This window comes from Papio anubis, chromosome 2 (genome assembly GCF_008728515.1).
Source record: "Papio anubis isolate 15944 chromosome 2, Panubis1.0, whole genome shotgun sequence".
Classification (NCBI taxonomy): domain Eukaryota; kingdom Metazoa; phylum Chordata; class Mammalia; order Primates; family Cercopithecidae; genus Papio; species Papio anubis.
Window position 1 is genome coordinate 33,053,045 of NC_044977.1, and position 22,181 is coordinate 33,075,225.

The 22,181-nt window shown below is 40.1% G+C and overlaps 1 protein-coding gene and 2 pseudogenes across 6 annotated transcripts in view; 1 reads left to right on the top strand and 2 right to left on the bottom strand.

Moving 5' to 3' along the window:
* CFAP44 (cilia and flagella associated protein 44) overlaps positions 1-22,181 on the bottom strand; it is a 148,147-nt gene that overhangs the window by 48,267 nt on the left and 77,699 nt on the right. For all 5 annotated transcript variants that reach the window (XM_009199989.4, XM_003893935.5, XM_017955139.2 and 2 more), the window contains 3 exons: positions 21,875-22,037; positions 17,422-17,552; positions 771-967 (listed from right to left, as the gene is read on the bottom strand). In XM_009199989.4, the coding sequence (XP_009198253.2) occupies positions 771-967; positions 17,422-17,552; positions 21,875-22,037 (491 nt within the window). The remainder of the gene's footprint in view (positions 1-770; positions 968-17,421; positions 17,553-21,874; positions 22,038-22,181) is intronic.
* LOC110741510 lies at positions 6,640-7,881 on the top strand (annotated as a pseudogene). The gene has a single exon (XR_004182052.1). The product of XR_004182052.1 is annotated as a hsc70-interacting protein pseudogene (transcript).
* LOC103881839 lies at positions 20,582-21,522 on the bottom strand (annotated as a pseudogene).

A 22,181-nucleotide genomic window follows, 5' to 3' on the forward strand; every position in this document is an offset into this window, starting at 1 on the left:
TATGGATAGATTGTGGAAGGATTAAGATCAGGACAGCGGTTTCAGAATTTATCCTAGAAGCAAAAAGGAGACATTAAAGAGTTCCCAGTGAAGAAGATAAACCAATATTAATGTTTGTATTATATCATTGTCAATAGCCTAGATCTAGCCAGGTTGCAGCAGCACCTTGTATTTATTATTGAATGGCTCTCCAAGCCATTTCAGAATTCTTGTTCTTCTACTAATCTGCAGTCACCTTGTGGGCAGGCACAAGAAACAGGTTGCAGGGATTAGAGGTACTATTTTCATACCTCTATTCTCTGCTCATTCTATTTAAGCATATGTTCTTGGAAAATAGTCTGAAATGCAGTGTTTTAGCCCCACACTTTGGGATGGGGCCCAGGAATCTGACACAAACCACTGCCTAGAACCTAGCATCTGGGGAAATCCTAGATTTAAGAATAGCTAGATGTGGCAAGTAAGAAAACAGCAGCATCCAGTCCTCTCACCCACTCTCAGTCACATGACCAGCGTAGGTTTTCTTACAAACTACGTTAAAGAGGAAAGTGGACATGGAGCATTTGTTGGAAAAATGTGGCCTCTCATTCTCAGCTATACCACACACTTTTGTCTCTCTCGATTATTTACTCCAAAGAAAACCGTCATGGAAGGAAGAGGGACAAGAGATTGAGCTCAAGCCACCAAAGAAGGTTCAATGGTTCTGCCCACAGACAATTCACTTTTGAAGTCTTAGTAAATAAGAATTTAAAAGCCTTCTTGTCGTAGGCTACCTGCATCTCTCTGGCTGTCCTTTCTTCCAGTTCCCTCTTTTTCAAACCTGTCCAGTTTGCTTGGTTTTCTCTCTGATTGACTAGTTCGTTTGAATTTGGAGTACTTAGAGCGCTGTACCAGCCTGTAAGAGGATATCTTGTGGTCACTTAGTATGGCATGAACCACAATAGTATCACTTTCCAATGGATCTCGAAATCTGAAAAAATAAAACAAGTATTTGCAATAGTCACCATTTTGATCATTCTGCATAATAACTAGTAATAAAATAAAACTACAATACACGATTCTTATTATATCATTATATTGTGCTAGACTCAAATTTTAACATATATATAACAACAGGATGTCATGGAAATTGGATTGGACTTGATTAAAGAGCAAATATAATCTTTATAATGAAAATACTAAACAACTCATTATTAATCACTATAATACCAGTGCTTTCATAATACGTGGAAAAATGAAAATTTTGCAGGCAAACTGCAGTTTAATGGTAAACAGATCATATCAAACTCTGAGGAAATATAATCTACTTCCCTACATATTATATATAATAGACTATATATTATATATTATATGTATATATATCTACACATATATAAATAGATTATTATATATAATGTGTAATAGATATATAGTTTGTGTATGTGTTTTGATGCATAGACATATAAATACATATAAACATGTAAATTATGTAAACAAATATATTAATATCGGTGTGTGAGTGAAGGGTCTCTAAATCAAAAAGTGGAAAAATAATTTTTAACTCTTATTCCCCAGAGACTAAAGAATGTTCATTCTTCACCTCACAAAATGTTTTAAAAGTACATTTTGTTTTCTTAAATTATATGGTATGTGTGGTGTGTATATATGTGGGTGTTTACATACATGTGGCAATGCAATTTATTTGTACATAGTACTATAAAAAGAGCAGACCTTAAGCAGTTGAATAAAAGTAGAGACCTCCTCATTTCTACTCTTTGCCCCTCAATTTTCCATGTTTAACGACATTTCACAAAAGTCCCAATCTATCAGATTCCCCTATTTGCCTCTGTAAAAAACATTAAGCTCAGGAAATCACACTAATCTCTAGTTCTTCTTTCTCTCATTGCCCACAGAGTCTTATTTTTAAAAGTTCTTCATCTATCTGTCAATTAAAAAAATTAAAATTTTTTTTCATCAATTACCTTGTTATTTGGGGGCATTGGTTCATAATTATCACACACACACACACACACACACATGCACTTTTAATTTTAGAATTTAATTTATTTTTGTATATAGTGATTATTCCTAGCTTGTTTGCCTTTCTTACTATTTTTCTAACTTAATCTTTAAACTCTATGTCTGCTTTTAAAATGATTTACTATTTCTTTTTAATGTTCCCTTTTCTTTCATACATACTATCTTTCTCATCTCTTTAAGACTTATTTCCTTTATGTATTTGCCCACTGGAACTTTTAAATTTTAGCCTTTCCATGAGACCCAGATAACACTGAGAGGTGAAGCCAGCTGGACTTCCTGGGTCGAGTGGGGACTTGGAGAACTTTTCTGTCTAGCTAGAGGATTGTAAACACACCCGTCAGCACTGTGTGTCTAGCTAAAGGATTGTAAGTGCACCAATCAGCACTCTGTAAAAATGCACCAATCAGCACTCTGTGTCTAGCTAAAGGATTGTAAATGCACCAATCAGCACTCTGTGTCTAGCTAAAGGATTGTAAGTGCATCAACCAACACTCTGTAAAAACACACCAATCAGTGCTCTGTGTCTAGCTAAAGGATTGTAAACACACCAATCAGCACTCTGTAAAATGGACCAATCAGCGCTCTGTAAAATGGACCAATCAGCAAGACGTGGGTGGGGACAAATAAGGGAATAAAAGCTGGCCACCCCAGCCAGCAGCAGCAACCTGCTTGGGTCCCCTTCCATGCTGTGGAAGCTTTGTTCTTTTGCTCTTCACCATAAATCTTGCTGCTGCTCACTCTTGGGGTCCACACCACCTTTAACAGCTGTAACACTCACCACGAAGGTCCACTGCTTCATTCTTGAAGTCAGCGAGACCAAGAACCCACTAGAAGGAACCAACTCGGGACACACCTTGGCAACCCAGATGGGACATCACCATGCAGTGAGTACCATCAGACCCCTGTAGCTTGCTATTCTGTCCTATTTTTCCTTGCAATTCAGGGGCTAAATACCAGGTACCTGTCAGCCAGTTAAAATTAACTAGCATGGCCGCCGGACTAAAGACATGGGTGTCAGGTTTTCTGGGAAAGGGCTCTCTAACAGCTGCTTCTCTTTGGAGTTGGGAGCGTTGGTTTGCCTGGAACCAGATTCCGCATTTCCTGTACTTCTGGGCTGAGCCAAGGGTCGACAGAGAGGAAAGTCATTCAGCTCAAGGGTCCTGACAAAAAGTTGGTTGACCCTGTAGCCATGAGCGGAACTAAGTCATGTCACCCAAGTGAGACTCACCCATCTATCCTATCTATCTTGATCCTTGCCTCCTGGGTCCTAATGGCTGTCAGACAAACTTCCTCCCACCTCTCTTCTCCGAGGCTAGTCCCACTTCTAAAAACCACTCCCTGTCTCTGGTGCTTTTCTAGTTTCTCCTATAAGAATGATTTCTAGTATCAACTTCAGGACTTTGTTCCCTTCTTTGGGCACCTGGGCTCACCAATCAGAAAGACATAATTTTTGCCTAAAGCCCCTTTGGGTGGGGAGACCAACTATCCTTTTAGGATCCTTCCTCATACCAGCAGGCCTAACAGAAGCTATTCCTGAGGCTAGGATATGGGGAGCTTCAGAAATGACATCCTTCCTATTCAAGTGAGGACAAAAGGCATCACTTTTCCAACCCTGGAGATCCCTTCCCTCCCTCAGGGTATGGCCCTTTACTTCATTTTTGGGGCATAACATCTTTACAGGATGGGGTAAAGTCCCAATACTAACAGGAGAACACCTAGGACTCTAACAGGTTTTCGAGAATGCATTGGTAAGGGCCACTAAATCCAACCTTCCTCAGTCCTCTTTGTGGTCTAAGAGGAAAACTAGTGTTTCTGCTGCTGCATCGGTGAGCACAACTATTCCGATCAGCAGAGTCCAGGGACCACTGAGGTTCTTGGGAAAGAGGGGTTTCTGCTGCTGCGTTGGTAAGCGCAACTATTCCGATCAGCAGGGTCCAGGGACCGTTGCAGGTTCTTGGGCGGGGGGATGGTAAGTAAACAAACCAAAATCGCTGGCGGTTTTTCCTTTCACATGGGAAACACTCAGGCATCAACAGGCTCACCCTTGAAATGCATCCTAAGACATTGGGACCAATTTGACCCGCAAACCCTGAAAAAGAGGTGGCTCATTTTTTTTTCTGCACTACAGCCTGGCTCCAATATTCTCTCTCTGATGGTGAAAAATGGCCACCTGAGGGAAGTATAAATTACAACACTATCCTGCAGCTTGACCTTTGCGGTAAGAGGGAAGGCAAATGGAGTGAAATACCTTATGTCCAAGCTTTCTTTTCATTGAAGGAGAATCCACAACTATGCAAAGCTTGCAATTTACATCACACAGGAGGACCTCTCAGCTTACCTCCATATCCTAGCCTCCCTATAGCTCCCCTTCCTATTAATGATAAACCTCCTCTAATCTCCCTCATCCAGAAGGAAACAAGCAAAGAAATCTCCAAGGGACCACAAAAACCCCCAGGCTATTGGTTATGTCCCCTTCAAGCTGCAGAGGGAGGGGAATTTGGCCCAACCCAGGTACATGTCCCCTTCTCCCTCTCTGATTTAAAGCAGATCAAGGCAGACCTGGGAAAGTTTTCAGATGATCCTCTTAGGTACATAGATGTCCTACAGGGTCTAGGACAAACCTTTGACCTCACTTGGAGAGATGTCATGGTATTGTTACATCAAACCCTGGCCTTTAATGAAAAGAATGCGGCTTTAGCTGCAATTCTCCGAGTTTGAAAGAGTTTGGAGATACCTGGTATCTTAGTCAAGTATATGATAGAATGACAGCCGAAGAAAGGGACAAATTCCCTACCAGTCAGCAAGCCGTCCCCAGTATGGATCCCCACTGGGACCTTGACTCAGATAATGGGGACTGGAGTTGCAAACATCTGTTGACCTGTGTTCTCAAAGGACTAAGGAGAATTAGGAAAAAACCCATGAATTATTCAATGGTGTCCACCATAACTCAGGGAAACAAAGAAAATCCTTCTGCCTTCCTTGAGCAGCTACAGGAGGCCTTAAGAAAATATACTCCCCTGTCACCTGACTCCCTCGAGGGTCAACTGATCCTAAAAGATAAGTTTATTACCCAATTAGCCACAGGTATCAGAAGAAAGCTCCAAAAGCTTGCCCTGGGCCCTGAACAAAATCTGGAGGCATTACTAAACCTGGCAACCTCGGTGTTCTATAATAGGGAACAAAAGGAACAGGCTGAAAAGGCAAAGTGAGATCAGAGAAAGGCCACAGCCTTAGTCATGGCCCTCAGACAAACCTCGGTGGTTCAGAGAGGACAGAAAATGGAGCAGGCCAATCACCTGGTAGGGCTTGTTATCTGTGTGCTTTGCAAGGACACTTTTAAAAAGGTTGTCCAATGAGAAACAAGCTGCCCCCTTGCCCATGTCCACTATGCTGAGGCAATCACTGGAAGGTGCACTGCCCCAGAGGACAAAGGTTCTCTGGGCCAGAAGCCCCTAAACAGATGATCCAACAACAGGACTGAGGGTTCCCGGGGCAAGCGCCAGCTCATGTAATCACCCTCACTGAGCCTTGGGTATGTTTAACCATTGAGGACCAGGAAATTGACTTCCTCCTGGACACTGGCACAGCTTTCTCAGTGTTAATCTCCTGTCCCAGACAGCTGTCCTCAAGGTCTGTTACCATCCAAGGAATCCTGGGACAGCCTGTAACCAGGTATTTCTCCCACCTCCTCAGTTGTAATTGGGAGACTTCGCTACAGATAGTAAGTATGCTTATCTAATCCTACATGCTCATTCTGCAATATGGAAAGAAAGGGAGTTCCTAACCCCTGGAGGAACCCCCATTACATATCACAAGGAAACCATGGAGTTATTGCACACAGTGCAAAAACCCAAGGAGGTGGCAGTCTTACACTGCCAAAACCATCAAAAAGGGAAGGAGAGGGGAAAACACCAGCAAAAGTGGCTGGCAGAGGCAGGGAAAGACCAGTAGAGAGGAAAGAGAGAGGAAGAGGCAGAGAGAAAAAAAGAGAGAGAAAGGGAAAGAAATGAAGTCAAAAAGAAAGAGAAGGAAAGAGATAGAGGAAGAGACAGACAAAGAAGGAGTCAGAGAGGAAGAGAGAAAGAGACAGAAAGAGGAAGAGACAGAGACACAAAGAGGGAGTCAGAGAGAGAGAGACAGAAAGTCAAAGAGAGAGAGGAAGAGACAAAGAGGGAGTCAGAAAGAGAGAAAGAGACAGACAAAGAAGTCTAAGAGAAAGAAAGAGAGATGGAAGTAGTAAAGAAAAAAGAGTGTACCCTATTCCTTTAAAAGCCAGAGTAAATTTAAAACCTATACTTAATAATTGACAGTCTTCTCCGTGACCCTGTAACACTGCAATACCACCTTGTTGTCAGTGTGAACAAGGGTGTAGCCCGAAAGCACTGAGGCCACTGACAACCCATAGCCTTCCTATCAGAGATCCTTGGCCCAGTGGCCTACAGAGGTCCCAGATGCATTCAATCTGTGGCAGCAGCTGCTTTGCTAGCAGAAGAAAGTTGGAAAATAACTTTTAGAGGTAACCTCATTGTGAGCGCACCTCACCAGGTCAGAAATATTCTAAGTCAAAAAAATAGGAAAGGCAGAGGGGTAGCTTACTGGCTCAAATCTTGAAGTGTGCTCGCGGCAGCCGCCCCCTTCTGCGCGGTCACGCCAAGCCAGCGCCTGGGCCTGGAACAGGGCGGTAGTCCCCCAGCTTCGCCCACCACCTCTCTACCATGGACCCCGGCAAAGTGAACGAGCTTCAGGCCTTTGTGAAAATGTGTAAGCAGGATCCGAGCGTTCTGCACACTGAGGAAATGCGCTTCCTGAGAGAGTGGGTGGAGAGCATGGGGGGTAAAGTACCACCTGCTACTCAGAAAGCTAAATCAGAAGAAAATACCAAGGAAGAAAAACCTGATAGTAAGAAGGTGGAGGAAGACTTAAAGGCAGACGAACCATCAAGTGAGGAAAGTGATCTAGAAATTGATAAAGAAGGTGTGATTGAACCAGACACTGATTCTCCTCAAGAAATGGGAGATGAAAATGCAGAGATAACGGAGGAGATGATGGATCAGGCAAATGATAAAAAAGTGGCTGCTATTGAAGCCCTTAATGATGGTGAACTCCAGAAAGCCATTGACTTATTCACAGATGCCATCAAGCTGAATCCTCGCTTGGCCATTTTGTATGCCAACAGGGCCAGTGTCTTCGTCAAATTACAGAAGCCACATGCTGCTATCTGAGACTGTGACAGAGCCATTGAGATAAATCCTGATTCAGCTCAGCCTTACAAGTGGCGTGGGAAAGCACACAGACTTCTAGGCCACTGGGAAGAAGCAGCCCATGATCTTGCCCTTGCCTGTAAATTGGATTATGATGCTAGTGCAATGCTGAAAGAAGTTCAACCTAGGGCACAGAAAATTGCAGAACATCGGAGAAAGTATGAGCGAAAACGTGAAGAGCGAGAGATCAAAGAAACAATAGAACGAGTTAAGAAGGCTCGAGAAGAGCATGAGAGAGCCCAGAGGGAGGAAGAAGCCAGACGACAGTCAGGAGCTCAGTATGGGTCTTTTCCAGGTGGCTTTCCTGGGGGAACGCCTGGTAGTGTTTCCCGGAGGAATGCCTGGAATGGGAGGGGCCATGCCTGGAATGGCTGGAATGCCTGGACTCAATGAAATTCTTAGTGATCCAGAGGTTCTTGCAGCCATGCAGGATCCAGAAGTTATGGTGGCCTTCCACGATGTGGCTCAGAACCCAGCAAATATGTCAAAATACCAGAGCAACCCAAAGGTTATGAATCTCATCAGTAAATTGTCAGCCAAATTTGGAGGTCAAGCGTAATGCCCTTCTGATAAATAAAGCCCTTGCTGAAGGAAAAGCAACCTAAATCACCTTATGGATGTCGCAATAATACAAACCAGTGTACCTCTGACCTCATCAAGAGAGCTGGGGTGCTTTGAAGATAATCCCTACCCCTCTCCCCCAAATTCAGCTGAAGCATTTTACAGTGGTTTGCCATTAGGGTATTCATTCAGATAATGTTTTCCTACTAGGAATTACAAACTTTAAACACTTTTTAAATATTCAAAATATTTAAAACAAATTTAAAGGGTCTGTTAATTCTTATATTTTTCTTTACTAATCATTTTGGATTTTTTTTCTTTGAATTGGGCAGGGAAGATATGTAAGGAAGATTATTGCTCTAATTTGAGTGAAATAAAAGTTACTAGTGTGAGGCAAACATAACTCATTTGAGGATAAAATTTGTGTTGGATATGTGGTTCCTGATGCATTTTGACTTGTCTTTTTAAATGCTTTATCTTTTTCTTTAAAGATTTATTTCAATAAAACTAATTGGGACCACCTGTATTTCAGTAGGACCTGGGTAGGGATGGGAAGTACTTAGCAAGGCAGCAGCAATCTTGCTGTGTTTTATATAACATGCATCCTTGGGCAGGTTGCCCTTAAATCTTACACTGTGGTGAAGGGATGATTTTTTTTGTAATGCTGCAGTAGAGTTGGAGTTCTCTTCTTGTCCAGTATATCTAATAAGTGTTTCGTATTATTTCTACATAAGGGAAATAAGGGAGTACTTTTCTTTTTATATTTCTACGCTTAAAATTCTCTTTCCTAGTCAAAAATTGCCCAACTCTGTGTTTGTTTTCTGCTTGTTACATTTTTCTCCCTTACTTTTCTTGGGCTAAAGACAGGCTTTTGCCACCAGCATCATCACTGCTATCATCATTAACAGCATAACTATATAAGCATATTTAACGCTGAGTTTAATTTAATATGTAATACATATGGTAATTGTAGGGTAATACCCACAACAACTGTAGTTTCTTACTTGGCCAAGAGAATGCTTATTTAAGTGTTAGACTTCCATTCTGGCAAAATCTTGCCATATCAGAAGACATTGGAAAGAGGGATTCCCTTTGGTGTTTGGTCTTCTACTTAGAAAATACTTATTGCAGTTAGAGTTTATCTTATAGTATTCATCTTTGTATTCTGAAGATAATATGGTTTGAATTAAATTGATATACACAGAGGGGAACCAATTTTTTTTGACCCAATGTGAATTATAAATGAGATAATCCACAGTTATTCATTGTGGAGTTGTTGAGACTATGAAAGACTCATTGTCTTTGTATTCAGCTCTTAAATAGTGTAACCATACCCCCACCTCTGCTTGCTTTCTTTCCCTCCCCTCTGATGATAAAGAAAATGATAAATTTTCAAAAAAAAAAAAAAAAAATCTTGATGTGTGGGGCTGTTCTGTTGGAAAAAGATGATTTGACCCAGCAGATTTACTAATAAGGGATCTAGATCTTGATTGGTTGCCATACAGGGGTCTGACCGGACCTAGGAGGAACTCCCTTCAGGACAGGACGATAGATGGTTCCCCCTGGGCGATTAAGGGAAAAAGACACAATGGGTATTCAGTAAGTTATAAGGAAATTCTTGTAGAAGCAGAGTTAGGAAAATTGCTTAATAATTGTCCGCTCAAACGTGCGAGCTGTCTGCACTCAGCTAAACTTGAAAGTACTTACAGAATCAGGAAGGAGCCATCTATGCCAATTCTAAGTTAATATGGACTAAACGAGGTCTTATTAATAGCAAAGAATAATTGAAATCCCAAACTTACAATGTTTTCAACAAAAGTAAAGTTTGCTAAAAGTTAACAGTGTAACATGTATTATCCTAACCTCTAATCTTGAGGAAATCAGACCCTATCAGTATCCCTCAAAGATCAAGTCCATCAGCGCAGAGCCATACAACTAATACCCCTACTTATAGGGCTAGGAATGGCTACTGCTACAGGAACTGGAATAGCCAGTTTATCTACTTCATTATCCTACTACCACACACTCTCAAAGGATTTCTCAGATAGTTTGCAAGAAATAACGAAATCTATCCTTACTCTACAATCCCAAATAGACTCTTTGGCAGCAGTGACTTTCCAAAACTGCCAAGGCCTAGACTTCTTCACTGCGGAGAAAGGAGGACTCTGAACCTTCTTAGGAGAAGAGTGTTGGTTTTACACTAACCAATCAGGGATAGTATGAGACGCTGCCTGGTGTTTACAGGAAAAGGCTTCTGAAATCAGACAACACCTTTCAAACTCTTACACCAACCTCTGGAGTTAGGCAACATGGCTTCTCCCCTTTCTAGGTCCCATGGCAGCCATCTTGCTATTACTTGCCTTTGGGCCCTGTGTTTTTAGCCTCCTTGTCAAATTTGTTTCCTCCAGGATTGATGCCATCAAGCTACAGATGGTCTTACAAATGGAACCTAATGAGTTCAACTAACAACTTCTACCAAGGACTCCTGGATTGACCCACTGGCCCTTTGCCTGACCTAGAGAGTCACCCTCTGGAGGACACTATAACTACAGGACCCCTTCTTTACGCCTATCCAGCAGGAAGCAGCTAGAGCGGTCATCATCCAATTCCCAACAGCAGTTGGGGTGTCCTGTTAAGAGGTGGGCTTGAGAGGTGAAGCCAGCTGGACTTCCTGGGTTGAGTGACGACTTGGAGAACTTTTCTGTCTAGCTAGAGGATTGTAAATGCACCAATCAGCCCTCTGTGTCTAGCTAAAGGATTGTAAATGCACCAATCAGCACTCTGTAAAAATGCACCAATCAGCGCTTTGTGTCTAGCTAAAGGATTGTAAATGCACTAATCAGCACTCTGTAAAAACACACCAATTGGCACTCTGGGTCTAGCTATAGGATTGTACATGCACCAATCAGCACTCTGCAAAAATGCACCAATCAGCACTCTTGTCTAGCTAAAGGATTGTAAATGCACCAATCAGCACTCTGTAAAATGGACCAATCAACACTCTGTAAAATGGACCAATCAGCAGGACGTGGGTGGGGACAAATAAGGGAATAAAAGCTGGCCACCCCAGCCAGTAGCAGCAACCCGCTTAGGTCCCCTTCCATGATGTGGAAGCTTTGTTCTTTTGCTCTTCACAATAAATCTTGCTGCTGCTCACTCTTTGGGTCCGCACCACCTTTAAGAACTGCAACACTCACTGCGAAGGTCCGTGGCTTCATTCTTGAAGTCAGCAAGACCAAGAACCCACTGGAAGGAACCAACTCCAGACACAACATGAAGGAAAATATAGCTGGTTTTGATCACATAAAAATTAAAAATTCTGCACAGTTAGAAAAATATGAACAAAGTTTAAGGCAAATGGCAGAGCAGGAGAAAGCATTTACAATATGTAGAATAACTGGCAAATATCTGTAATAGAGATAAAGAGGCTAAAATTAAAAATAATGTGGGAAATAAACAGAACCCAAAGAAAAATGAACAAGAAATCTAAACAGACAATTCTCAGAAGAATACATATAAATGAACCATAGGCACATGAAAGGAAATGCTGAACCCCACCAATAATAAAAAGGATGCAGATTATTCAATCAAGAGTTATTATATTTTGCCTGTTAGATTGGTAAAGATGAAAACGTTGGTGATACCCAGTGTTATTTGGTACAACTTTATCCTCTCCCCACATTCCAATCAGATAGCTAGCTAAGTTCTTATTATCTCCTTCCATATGTTCCCTGAAAACATGATGCTATGGTGGATGGAGGGTCCCCAGACCAGGGACAGAAAGCAGGAGTTAAGGAAAAGAGTATTTGATAACAAGGACGTGGGGAGGCAGAAGTGAACCCTGACTCGGAGGAGGATGGGCAAGTGGGTCCCAGAGCTGTGGGCACTTGTTCCCTGCATCTGAAATCATCTGGGGAGATGGTAAGGCCTTAAGAGTGATGCCTATATGTGTGTTTGATCTATGGCACAGGAGGCTCCTGGTCTCACAAAACATTGCCTGCTCCAGCAGAGCACAGAAACCATAGAATCAAAGGACTAAAAGAATCAGGCAGTCTGGGAAAATGAGACAATGAGCTCCAGCAGTACTAAGACTGACTTTCCTAACTTCTTGATGGAATAGAAACCCAGAGTCAAAGTCAGATTTAAGTCAGTTTAAATAAAATAAAGAACAGCCACGTACTTACATACCTAAGTTTGTGAGTTAGGATTCATATATATATATATATATATATGAATACACACACACACAGAGCTTATATATACTGTGAATACTTATTAAAGCCAAACATAGGCTGCCATGTTGAGAGTTCTTCCTGAGAGGAACTTCTTCATCACTTTCATCTTTTAGCATGTAGCAATCTGGTTATAATTCAGTTTTTCAAATGTTGAAATATTAGCCAGGAACTCAATTATTCAGAGATTGTAGTTTTCAGGGTGAAGTACCAGAGAGGAGACAGCTGCACGATAGAGAGAGAGAGAGAGAGAGAGAGAGAGAGAGAGAGAGAACCAGAGTCAGAGAGAGAGAGCTCTGAAGATCTGCAGAGGGCTCCCTTCCACTCTGCAGTTTTAAGCACTGATCAGCACTGCATGAGGGGGAGTCTACCTGAGGCTGGGAAAAGAAACGCCAGAAAGGAGCAGGCAGAATCATCCACAGATCTCACACAGTTGAAATAACTTGTGTTCCCATAAACCTGATAATACATGGGACATAGGATATACTACTCAGAAGAGTGTTGTCTTAGTAGCTGGAAAAAAATTAGCCCTAGACTGAAGGCTGCCCTGATCTCACCTAATAAAGATTAAAGGCAAGCCTCAAAAAAAAAAAAAAAATATATATATATATATATTTCCATGTAACTTAACTGAATTCCAGAATAAAGTTCAAGAATATTTAAAAGTATACAGAGATTAAAATGGCAGATAGGAGGCAGGATTAGCTTGCAGATGGGGACAGAGCATCATGTGGAGACTCACATCATGAACTTTTGCTCCAAGAACTACCACAGGAACATACTCAGAAAAGTTGAGAGAATCCACAGACCCTCTGAAGGAAAAGGATCACGGACGCAGGTTCCCTGAAATGCCAAAAAACTGAATCTGCTTGCCTTCTCAATGGGGAGGCTCCTGGTCTGGGGCAGTTCTCAGCTCTGCTCAGCAGCTGCCTGGAAATAGACTTGGTGCTGTTAGGAGGGTATGGTAGGAGTGAGATCAGCCTTTAGGACTGTGGGTTGCATGGGAGTGGGGTCAGGCCTATCACTACCAGCTTTCCTCAACTTCCCTGTATGACTCAGCAGAGGCAGCCATAATCCCCCTAGGAATATAACTCTATTGGACTGGGATCCACACCTCCATTCCCCACAGCAGCCACAGCAAGCCCCGCCCAAGGAGATGCTGAGCTCAGACACACCTATCCCTGCCCTGATCTGGTGGTCTTTCTCTACCTGCCCTGGTAGCTGAAGACAAAGGTCATAATCTCTTGGGTACTCTATATGGCCCTGCCCACTGCCTGAGAAACCTGAATACTTAACTAGGTGTCTCTAGGGCAAGTTTGCATCCTCCCTACAGGACCGCAGCTGATGGGCTCTTGAAAGCACCACCTCCTGGTTGAGCACACTAAACAAAAACACAATCAAGGACCCTCACAGAGTCTGCTTCACTCCCCTGCTACCTCCACAGGAGCAGGTTCTGGTATCCATGGCTTCAAGACCTGAAGAAGGATCATATCACAGGACTCTTTGCAGACACTCCCCAGTACCAACCCGGAGCCCAGTAGCTCTGCTGGGACCCAGGGCAAAGGGTGGGGGATGGCAAAGGATTAAAGACTACACATTTTGTACAGTGTACACTGCTCAGGTGATGTGTGCACCAAAAATTCAGACATCACCACTAAAAAACTCTTCAAGTAGCCAAACACTACCTGTTCCCCAAAACACTACTGAAATTACAAAAAAAAAAAAAAATTTTAAGCCAGGCGCAGGGGCTCATGCTTGTAATCCCAGCACTTTGGGAGGCATAGGCAGGTGGATCACGAGGTCAAGAGTTCAATACCAACCTGGCCAAGATGGTGAAACCCTGTCTCTACTAAAAATACAAAAAAATTAGCTGGGCATGGTGGCAGGCACCTGCAATCCCAGCTATTCAGGAGGCTGAGGCAGAGAATTGCTTGAACCCAAGAGGCAGAGGTTGCAGTAAACCGAGATCACACCACTGCACTCCAGCCTGGGTGACAGAGTGAGACTCCGTCCGTGGAATACTATCCAGCCGTAAAAAAGGATGCGTTCATGTCCTTTGCAGGGACATAGATGAAGCTGAAAACCATCATTCTCAGCAAACTATCACAAGGACAGAAAACCAAACACCACATGTTCTCACTCATAGGTGGGAATTGAACAATGAGATCACTTGGACACAGGGCAGGAAACATCACACACTGGGGCTTGTCAGGCGGTGGAGGGCTGCGGGGAGGGATAGCATTAGGAGAAATACCTAATGTAAATGATGAGTTGATGGGTGCAGCACACCAACATGGCACATGTATACCTATGTATCAAACCTGCAGGTTGTACACATGTACCCTAGAATTTAAAGTATTAAAAAAAAGTTACAAAAAAATTTAAGTATACAGAAATATCTAGCACCTACAATGCAAAATTTACAATCAAAATTTACCAGGCAGACAGGCAAAAAGCATAAAAACGTAACCCAAAAAAGCATTTAAAAAAGCACAAAAATGTAACCCAAAATGAAGAGAAATATATCAGTCAATAGAAACATGCACAGAAATGATGCAGATAATATAACTAGCAGACAAGGACATTAAAGCAATTATTATAATATATTCTTCATTTATATATAATTATGTAGAATTACATATTATATATAAAATGTATATAATTATTATAATATATTCTACATTTTCTAGAAGGTAGAGGAAAGCATAAGTTAAAGTGAGGAAAATCCTTAGCTACCACATTAGGAAGTCAATAAAAATGACTAATAATAAATACATATAAATACATTATTTAGATATATGGTTGTAACCACTACAAAAATATTAAAACTGATTCTTTTTTAAGATATATCATGTCTATGTAAGATAATATTTATTATTTAAATATTATTTAAATGTCTATTATTCTTAAATAGGAATTTATTCCTTAATGTCTATTATTTCTATAGATTCCATGTAATTCCAATACAAATTTTAGCAGGCTTTTTGTAAAAATTGACAAGTCGATTCTATGCAAAGAACCTAATCAATCTTGGAGATAAATAACAAAGCTGGAGGATTTACAATATTAGATGTCAAGATTTAATTAAGACAGAGTGACACTGGCATCTGGATAGACAGATGGGCCAATGAGATAGAATAAAGAGTTCAGAAACAGACCCTCACATGTACAGTTACCTGACTTATGACAAAAGCATCACTACAATCTAGTAAGGAACAGATAGTCTTTTAAACAAACAATACTAGGTCAATTGGATATCAATATAAAAACAAATGACATGATCTCACACCACCCATAAAAATTATTAAAGATGGAAAAAAAATAGTTTCTAGAAGAAAACACAGAATTATTTTATGAATTGGGAGTAGGCAAAAGTTCTTTAAGTATAACACAAAAGCATTAATCTTTAAAAAAAGACTAATAAGTTGAACTTCATCAAAAGAAAAAACTTGTATTCAACAAACAACTCTATTAAGAGACTAAAGCCACATACTACAGCAAGGTATTTTGTATGTGCAAACACACACACACATACACACACATATACACATACATACATGTCATATACATAGTCACTTATATGATACATGTATATAAATAACCAAAGCCCAAATCCAGAAGATATACATAATTCCTGCAACCCAGTTTTAAAAATGGACAAAAGACTGGAACGAACAGCTAACAATAGAAAATTTACAAATGATTGGTAAAGATATGAAAAGGGGCTGAAAATCATCACTCATCAGGGCGATGTGAATTTAAACCATGCTGAGATGCTGCTACAGAATAGCTGGAATTTAAAGGGCTGACAATCCCAAGCATGAGTATTTTTGGGATTTGTGTCCCCCCAAAAAGCTACGTTGAGGTCCTAACCCTCAGCACCTCAGAGTGTGACCTTATTTGAAAATACAGTCTTGATAGAAGCAATCAAGTTAAAATGAGATCATTACAGCAGGCCTTAATGAAACATGACTGGTGTTCTTATAAAAAGCGGAAATGTGGACAGAGATGGACATACACAGGGAAACCTATAATGAAGAGACACAGGGAGAACATTGAGTGAAAGCAGAGGATTTGCAGTGATGGATTCATAAGCCAAGAAAACCAAAGATTGCTGGCAAACCACCAGAAGCTTGGAGACAGGTATGGAACAGATTCTCCCCCCACCAAGTCCTCAGAAAGAACCAACTTGCCTGACTCCTTGATTTTGGACTTCTAGCCTCCAGAACTGTGAGACAATAAATAACCAGTTTTAAGCCAATCAGTTTGTAGTATTTTTGTACAGGAGCTCTAAGACACTAACACAGTGGGGATCAATTGGGATTCTCATACATTGATGGTAAGTGTGTAAATTGAAGAGTGTAAATTTTCAAACCGTTTTGAAAAACTGACAGGATCTAACAAAACTACACAGGCATATTTCCTATGGCCCAGCAATTCTACAACTGAGTATATAACCAACAGAAATAAGCACTTATATCCATCAAAAAACATACACAATGTTCATAGTAGCATTATTTATGGTAGCCAAAAAATAGAAACAACTCAAATATCTATTAACAGTAGAAGGGATAAACTGTGGTATAATCATTTTAAAGAAATATTAGAAAGCAGTGGAAAAGAATGAACTACTGATACATGTAACAACATTGATAATCTTAGACATCACATGAGTTTTAGAAAAAGGCCAGATGCAAAAGAATCCATACTGTAACACTCTATGTATATGGAATTCACAAACAAAACTAATATATGGCAATAAAGGTTCAACTTTGGAGAGTATTTCCTGAGGTGAGGGGGACATAGGGAAACGTTCTGGAGTGCTATAAATGTTCTCTATCTTAATCTGAGTAGTAGATATATTTATACATCTGTAAAAATTTTTCAAGATGTTAAGATTTATGTACTTTACTTATGTAAATTATATCTCAGTAAATGGCAAAAAAAAATCATTTCCCCTGGAAGTCAAATTGATGCATGAGAAGGATAAAACCAGAGCCATCTCTGGTTGTCTTTTGTTTAAAGTCCTTTGGTTACATTTGATTTTTTATTTCTTAATACATCATGTTCATTAATTAATTTGATATGAAATAATCAAGACAAAGTAAATATGTATTATATAATTTTTAAAATCTAAATATTAAACAAATTTCCCACATTTAAACTAGAAAGGAGTACACAGAAAGTTCAGTAAAAGATCAGTAGCAGTGACAAGAGGATTCCTTGAGATTTCAATTCAGTGGGTACTTCCAGAGCCCTCTTATCTGGCCACTTCACTGACACTACTATAAACTATGTTATTCAAACATGTGCTCTCAAACATCTTGGCTTGTAGGGAATATGGATCCTACCGATTCTTTAGCTTCTTTAGGCCGAGTTCATGTTTCTCTTTTTCCCAAGCTAATTCCTTTTCCACTTGTTGAATTTTGAAAGCTGTTCTTCTGTGCATCTCAGCACGGATTTTGGAATCTACATCAAAATCCTGCAGATAAGAAGATCTGTTCATCACAATGGGTACTTTATCAACTCTGTTTCACAGATTTCAGTTTTGTCCCCAGTTTCATGTTGCATCATAACTCTTCCCCAACTATCATAAACTCTGTCCATTATAGAAGAAAAACAGCATATTTTTAACTTTACTTCCATAATATAAGGAGAAATGTTCTTCGCAATTAACAATAGTGCAAATAAAGCTACACAGTTTAAGATTTTTTTTCCCACAATAAAAATAATGAATGCTATCAATATTTGGAGAGTATACAGTTTTAAAAAATACTCTCGCTGTCTCAAAGAAACTACTATTACATAAAAATTGGACACGAGGTAGATGCTTTTAGCAACTGATCATTATCTGAACATCCCCCCTGGTGTGACCCCACCCAGGAAAGACAGCAGTATCTGGTGTCTTCTTGACATCACCAAGTTTTTGTTGAATCTCCTTCACAAAGGAGACCTTTCTCCCAGAAGAGGTCTCATGTTTCTTACCTTCATCCCTGGAAAAATATCAGAGCCAATATTTGTGCTGGATTGTGAGTAGTGATTACTCTTTCCAGAGGTGTTTGTGTTTCATTTAAGTAATGATGTGTACAAAGTGCTTAGCACAGCACTTGCCTCAGTTGTTTTTTATCTTAAATGTTATTACCCACGCTCTGGAAGTTTCAACATTTATCTTAGAAAAATAGCATAAAGGTCTTTTAACTATTTTGACTTGGTTTTTTTAACCAACATGATTAAATCATGATTTCACCAAAGCATTTTTTATATGAAATTGGCAAAATGCTTCTAGAACTACAGGACTGGGTAACCCATGAGTATATTAAGAATTATGGGTTTTTAATTGATTAGATGGTTAACTAACTCCATTTAGGAAGGGGTACAAAATGAAAAAAAGGTAACCACTAGCAGGTACATGGGGCTTTGCAATAAGTCACAAAAAAAAGGTAGAATACAAAATTGTCTTAGACAATTTTGTCATTGTCCCCATAGCTACAACTATATTAAATCATTCTTTTAAAGGTTTGTAGATCAACCAGGTACTGTCTTTTCAACAGATCTGATAAATTATAGAAATAGAACCACAGATAATCAAATTATACATGTATCTACCCATTGTATTTTGACTAAGTACAATAAGAGTTGATAACCAGATTCAAACCTATACTTATGTCTTATCTTGCTACCAAAAAAAAAGTGTGGTAGGTAAATCCAATAGTAAACTTTGTATTACGTAAAAAGGTTCATCTGCTTCCAAACCACGCAGTGTGTCAAGTTCTAGAGTAGTTTATTTGCTGCAAACATACTGACTGGCCAGATAAAAAGAAGCTTAAAGATGATTTTGGCCTTTCACTCTTAGACATGGGCATATTATTATCAAGTGAGATACACCAGATACTTTATTATTGGAGAAACATGTAGATTGTTATCACATCCTATGGCTCAAAGAAAGATGATTATGAATACTATATATCTGAGTATTTGAGAATGAGTGGCACCTATTGGGGTCTGACAGTATTGGATCTCATGGGACAATTTCATTGCATGAATAGCGAAGAAATTCTGACATTTATTAAGTCTTGCCAACATAAGTTTGGTGGAATAAGTGCTAATTATCAGACGTGATCCTCATCTTTTATACACTTTTAGTGCTGTCCAGATTCTTACTCTGTATGATAGCATTAATGTTATCGATGTAAAAAAGTTGTGGAATATGTTCCAAGTCTATGGAAAGAAGATGGTTCTCTTGCTGGAGACTTTTGGGGTCAACCTGAGCAGCTGCTCTAACTGGAGCTAATGGTCTGCTGGAAGTTCCAACATGCACTGTGGTAGTTTTATCAGCATACAGAAGCACTGGACCAGACGGGGCCAGACTGAAAGATAAGGGATGAACACAGTGCAGGGCAGAGAGACCAGCTGTTTCATGGGATGGGAAAAATCTACTTTTATAAAGTAGGGGGAAATTGATACAAGATTCTCTTTTTGTGTGGTGGAAACTGGCTCTCCTGGGGAAGCTTAATGCTATTAATGTAAAAAAGGCAGTTGAATTTGTTTTATCTGTGTATGAATTTTGATGGTGGATTTGGTTGCAGACCAGGTTCTGAATCCCATGCTGGGTACATTTATTGTTGCACAGGATTCCTGATTATTACCAAGTCAGTCACATCAAGTAAACTCTGATTTACTTGGTTAGTGGTTTTGTGGATGAGTTACCCTCCGGTGGATGTAATGGAAGGCCAGGGAAGTTACCAGGTGTATGCTATTCATGGTGGGTGTTGGCTGTCCTGAAGATCACTGGAAAGCTTCATGGGATTGAGAGAGATAAACCACGTATGTAATTTCATCTGCTAGTCCTACTTTTGGCATGCCTGAGGAAGTGCTTCAGAGAGTGAATATTCAGCCTGAGCTAGTGAGGTAGATTAATTGAAGCAAAAGTTGCATAGCACAGCATAATTTTGCCATCTTAACATGTCTGTACTTAAAATGCTTATGGAATTATAAAAAATGACTACTGTTATTATTTTGTGTATTGTGTTAAAGTAATTTTATAATTTATAAGAAATTATATAATTATACACATTGTAGAATAAAGACCTGTTTTTTTTTGTTTTGTTTTTGTTTTTGTTTTTTTTGTTTGAGACAGAGTCTCACTCTGTCCCCCAGGCTGGAGTGCAGTGGCACAATCTCGGCTCACTGCACACTCCGCCTTCCAGGTTTCACGCCATTCTCCTGCCTCAGTCTCCTGAGTAGCTGGGACTACAGGCGCCCACCACCACACCCAGCTAAGTTTTTTTGTATTTTTAGTAGAGACGGTGTTTCACTGTGTTAGCCAGAATGGTCTCGATCTCCTGATCGTGATATACCTGCCTCGACCTCCCAAAGTGCAGGGATTACAGGCATGAGCCACCACACCCGGCCTCAAGACCTGTATTTTATTTTCTGCTTTATATTTTGAAGACCTGCTATTCTGACCACAGTTTTTTTTGTTTTGTTTTGTTCTGGTTTTTTTTTTCTTTAACCAGAAAACAAACACCAACTTTATTAATATAATAGCAACAGAAAGGGTTTCTAATTTCTCAGAAGGAAAATAACATGAAACCAGCACAAGTGTTATAAGATTAAATGCCTACGTTTCTTGTTCTGATAGCTTCCCACCACACACCGAAGGCTCCTCGAGGATAACTGCCACCAGAGCTGCTGCAAGAACACGTTTCACGTTTTTCACTGGGCATAGCTTCACAGTCAACTCCTCAAGCAGAAGACTAAAATATTATTTCTTTTTAGAAGATCTTGGTTGAGGGAGAACATATCAATATGGAGAACAGGGCTTTGCTTCTCAAATTCAAGAAAAACTATTAGCTAATCTATCAATTTTTCTCTGATATAGTGTACCGGAGTGCTCTGTGAAGAATCCTTTTCCATTCCTTCTATGTGTCTGGGTGAAGGGAGAGGAGCGGGTGGCAAGGTGACAGTACACTAGAAGGCACTCCTGGTGATGCTCTGGGCTCCACTCCCTTTCTGCTGCTAGTAGTAGGCATCTTTTCTGGCAGCTGCAGCAGCTTGATGTGGAGGGGAGGAAGGGGCCACCCACCAATCACCTCTTCTTGAAGGCATATTTTTTGCATTCATAGAAAAGGTCTGTCTTAGAGTTATTCAAACTGACAATCTTTGGGCAGCCATTCCTATCCTTCTCCTGGATGGTGCACTTCCTTACAATAACAGGCATCAGAAACCCCAGGGCCTCCACAGATCACACAGCACCCCTGGTAAGATCCATAGTTACACTCATCACATATGCGCACCAGAGTGCAGGAACGCACATAGGAATCACAAATCACACACTTGCCATCACATTTTTCACACAGTCTTCTGATAGCAACACCAGTCTGCTTGCAGCAAAAGATCAAATTGGGATGACGTTTAGCCACAGTTCCCAATGAAGCCAGCCACCAGATGCTTCAGGCCAATTTTTGATTATACTTCAGTGTATCTGTTATTCATGTCTCTATAACAGAAAACTTAAAAGAACTCTTGGGTTCTACTTTATTTCTTCCCCATGTATTCCTTTCATGTGTTCTATAACAACAGTTGATGTAAAACAATTTGTGTCAACAAGAATCTTAACTGATTAAAATAGATAAACCCCACATACAAATTAAAAGATGTCCAAAATAAATGGCTATTGAAATTTTGAAAGAAACAAACAAAAAAGAAAAATGATTTTAAGTGTTTCTACTTGTTGGGAAACTAGTCATCTCTATCCAGAAAGAGCATATGTTAAAATAAAAATCAAGTTTATATTAGGCTTACTGTTCGTTTAAACTGCATATGCGTTGGTAATTCTTCATTCATTTCTAATAGTTTACAAAATTCAGTCCTCAAAGCTTTGATTTGCTCTCTCTTCCGTGCCTTTATTTCTTCCACTTCTTTCATTAACTTGTCATGTTCTCTTTTTCTCCTAGCATTCTCGATACTGAAAACAGAAATTTAAAACAATAACAGGTTGTGATACAGAAACAGCAGAGAAAATTATTCAATAATTTGAAAATTCATTAAACTTCGTCAACTTCTGCACTGTTGATTTGTTTTGCAAAATCTCAGTCCTAGTCAGTATTTA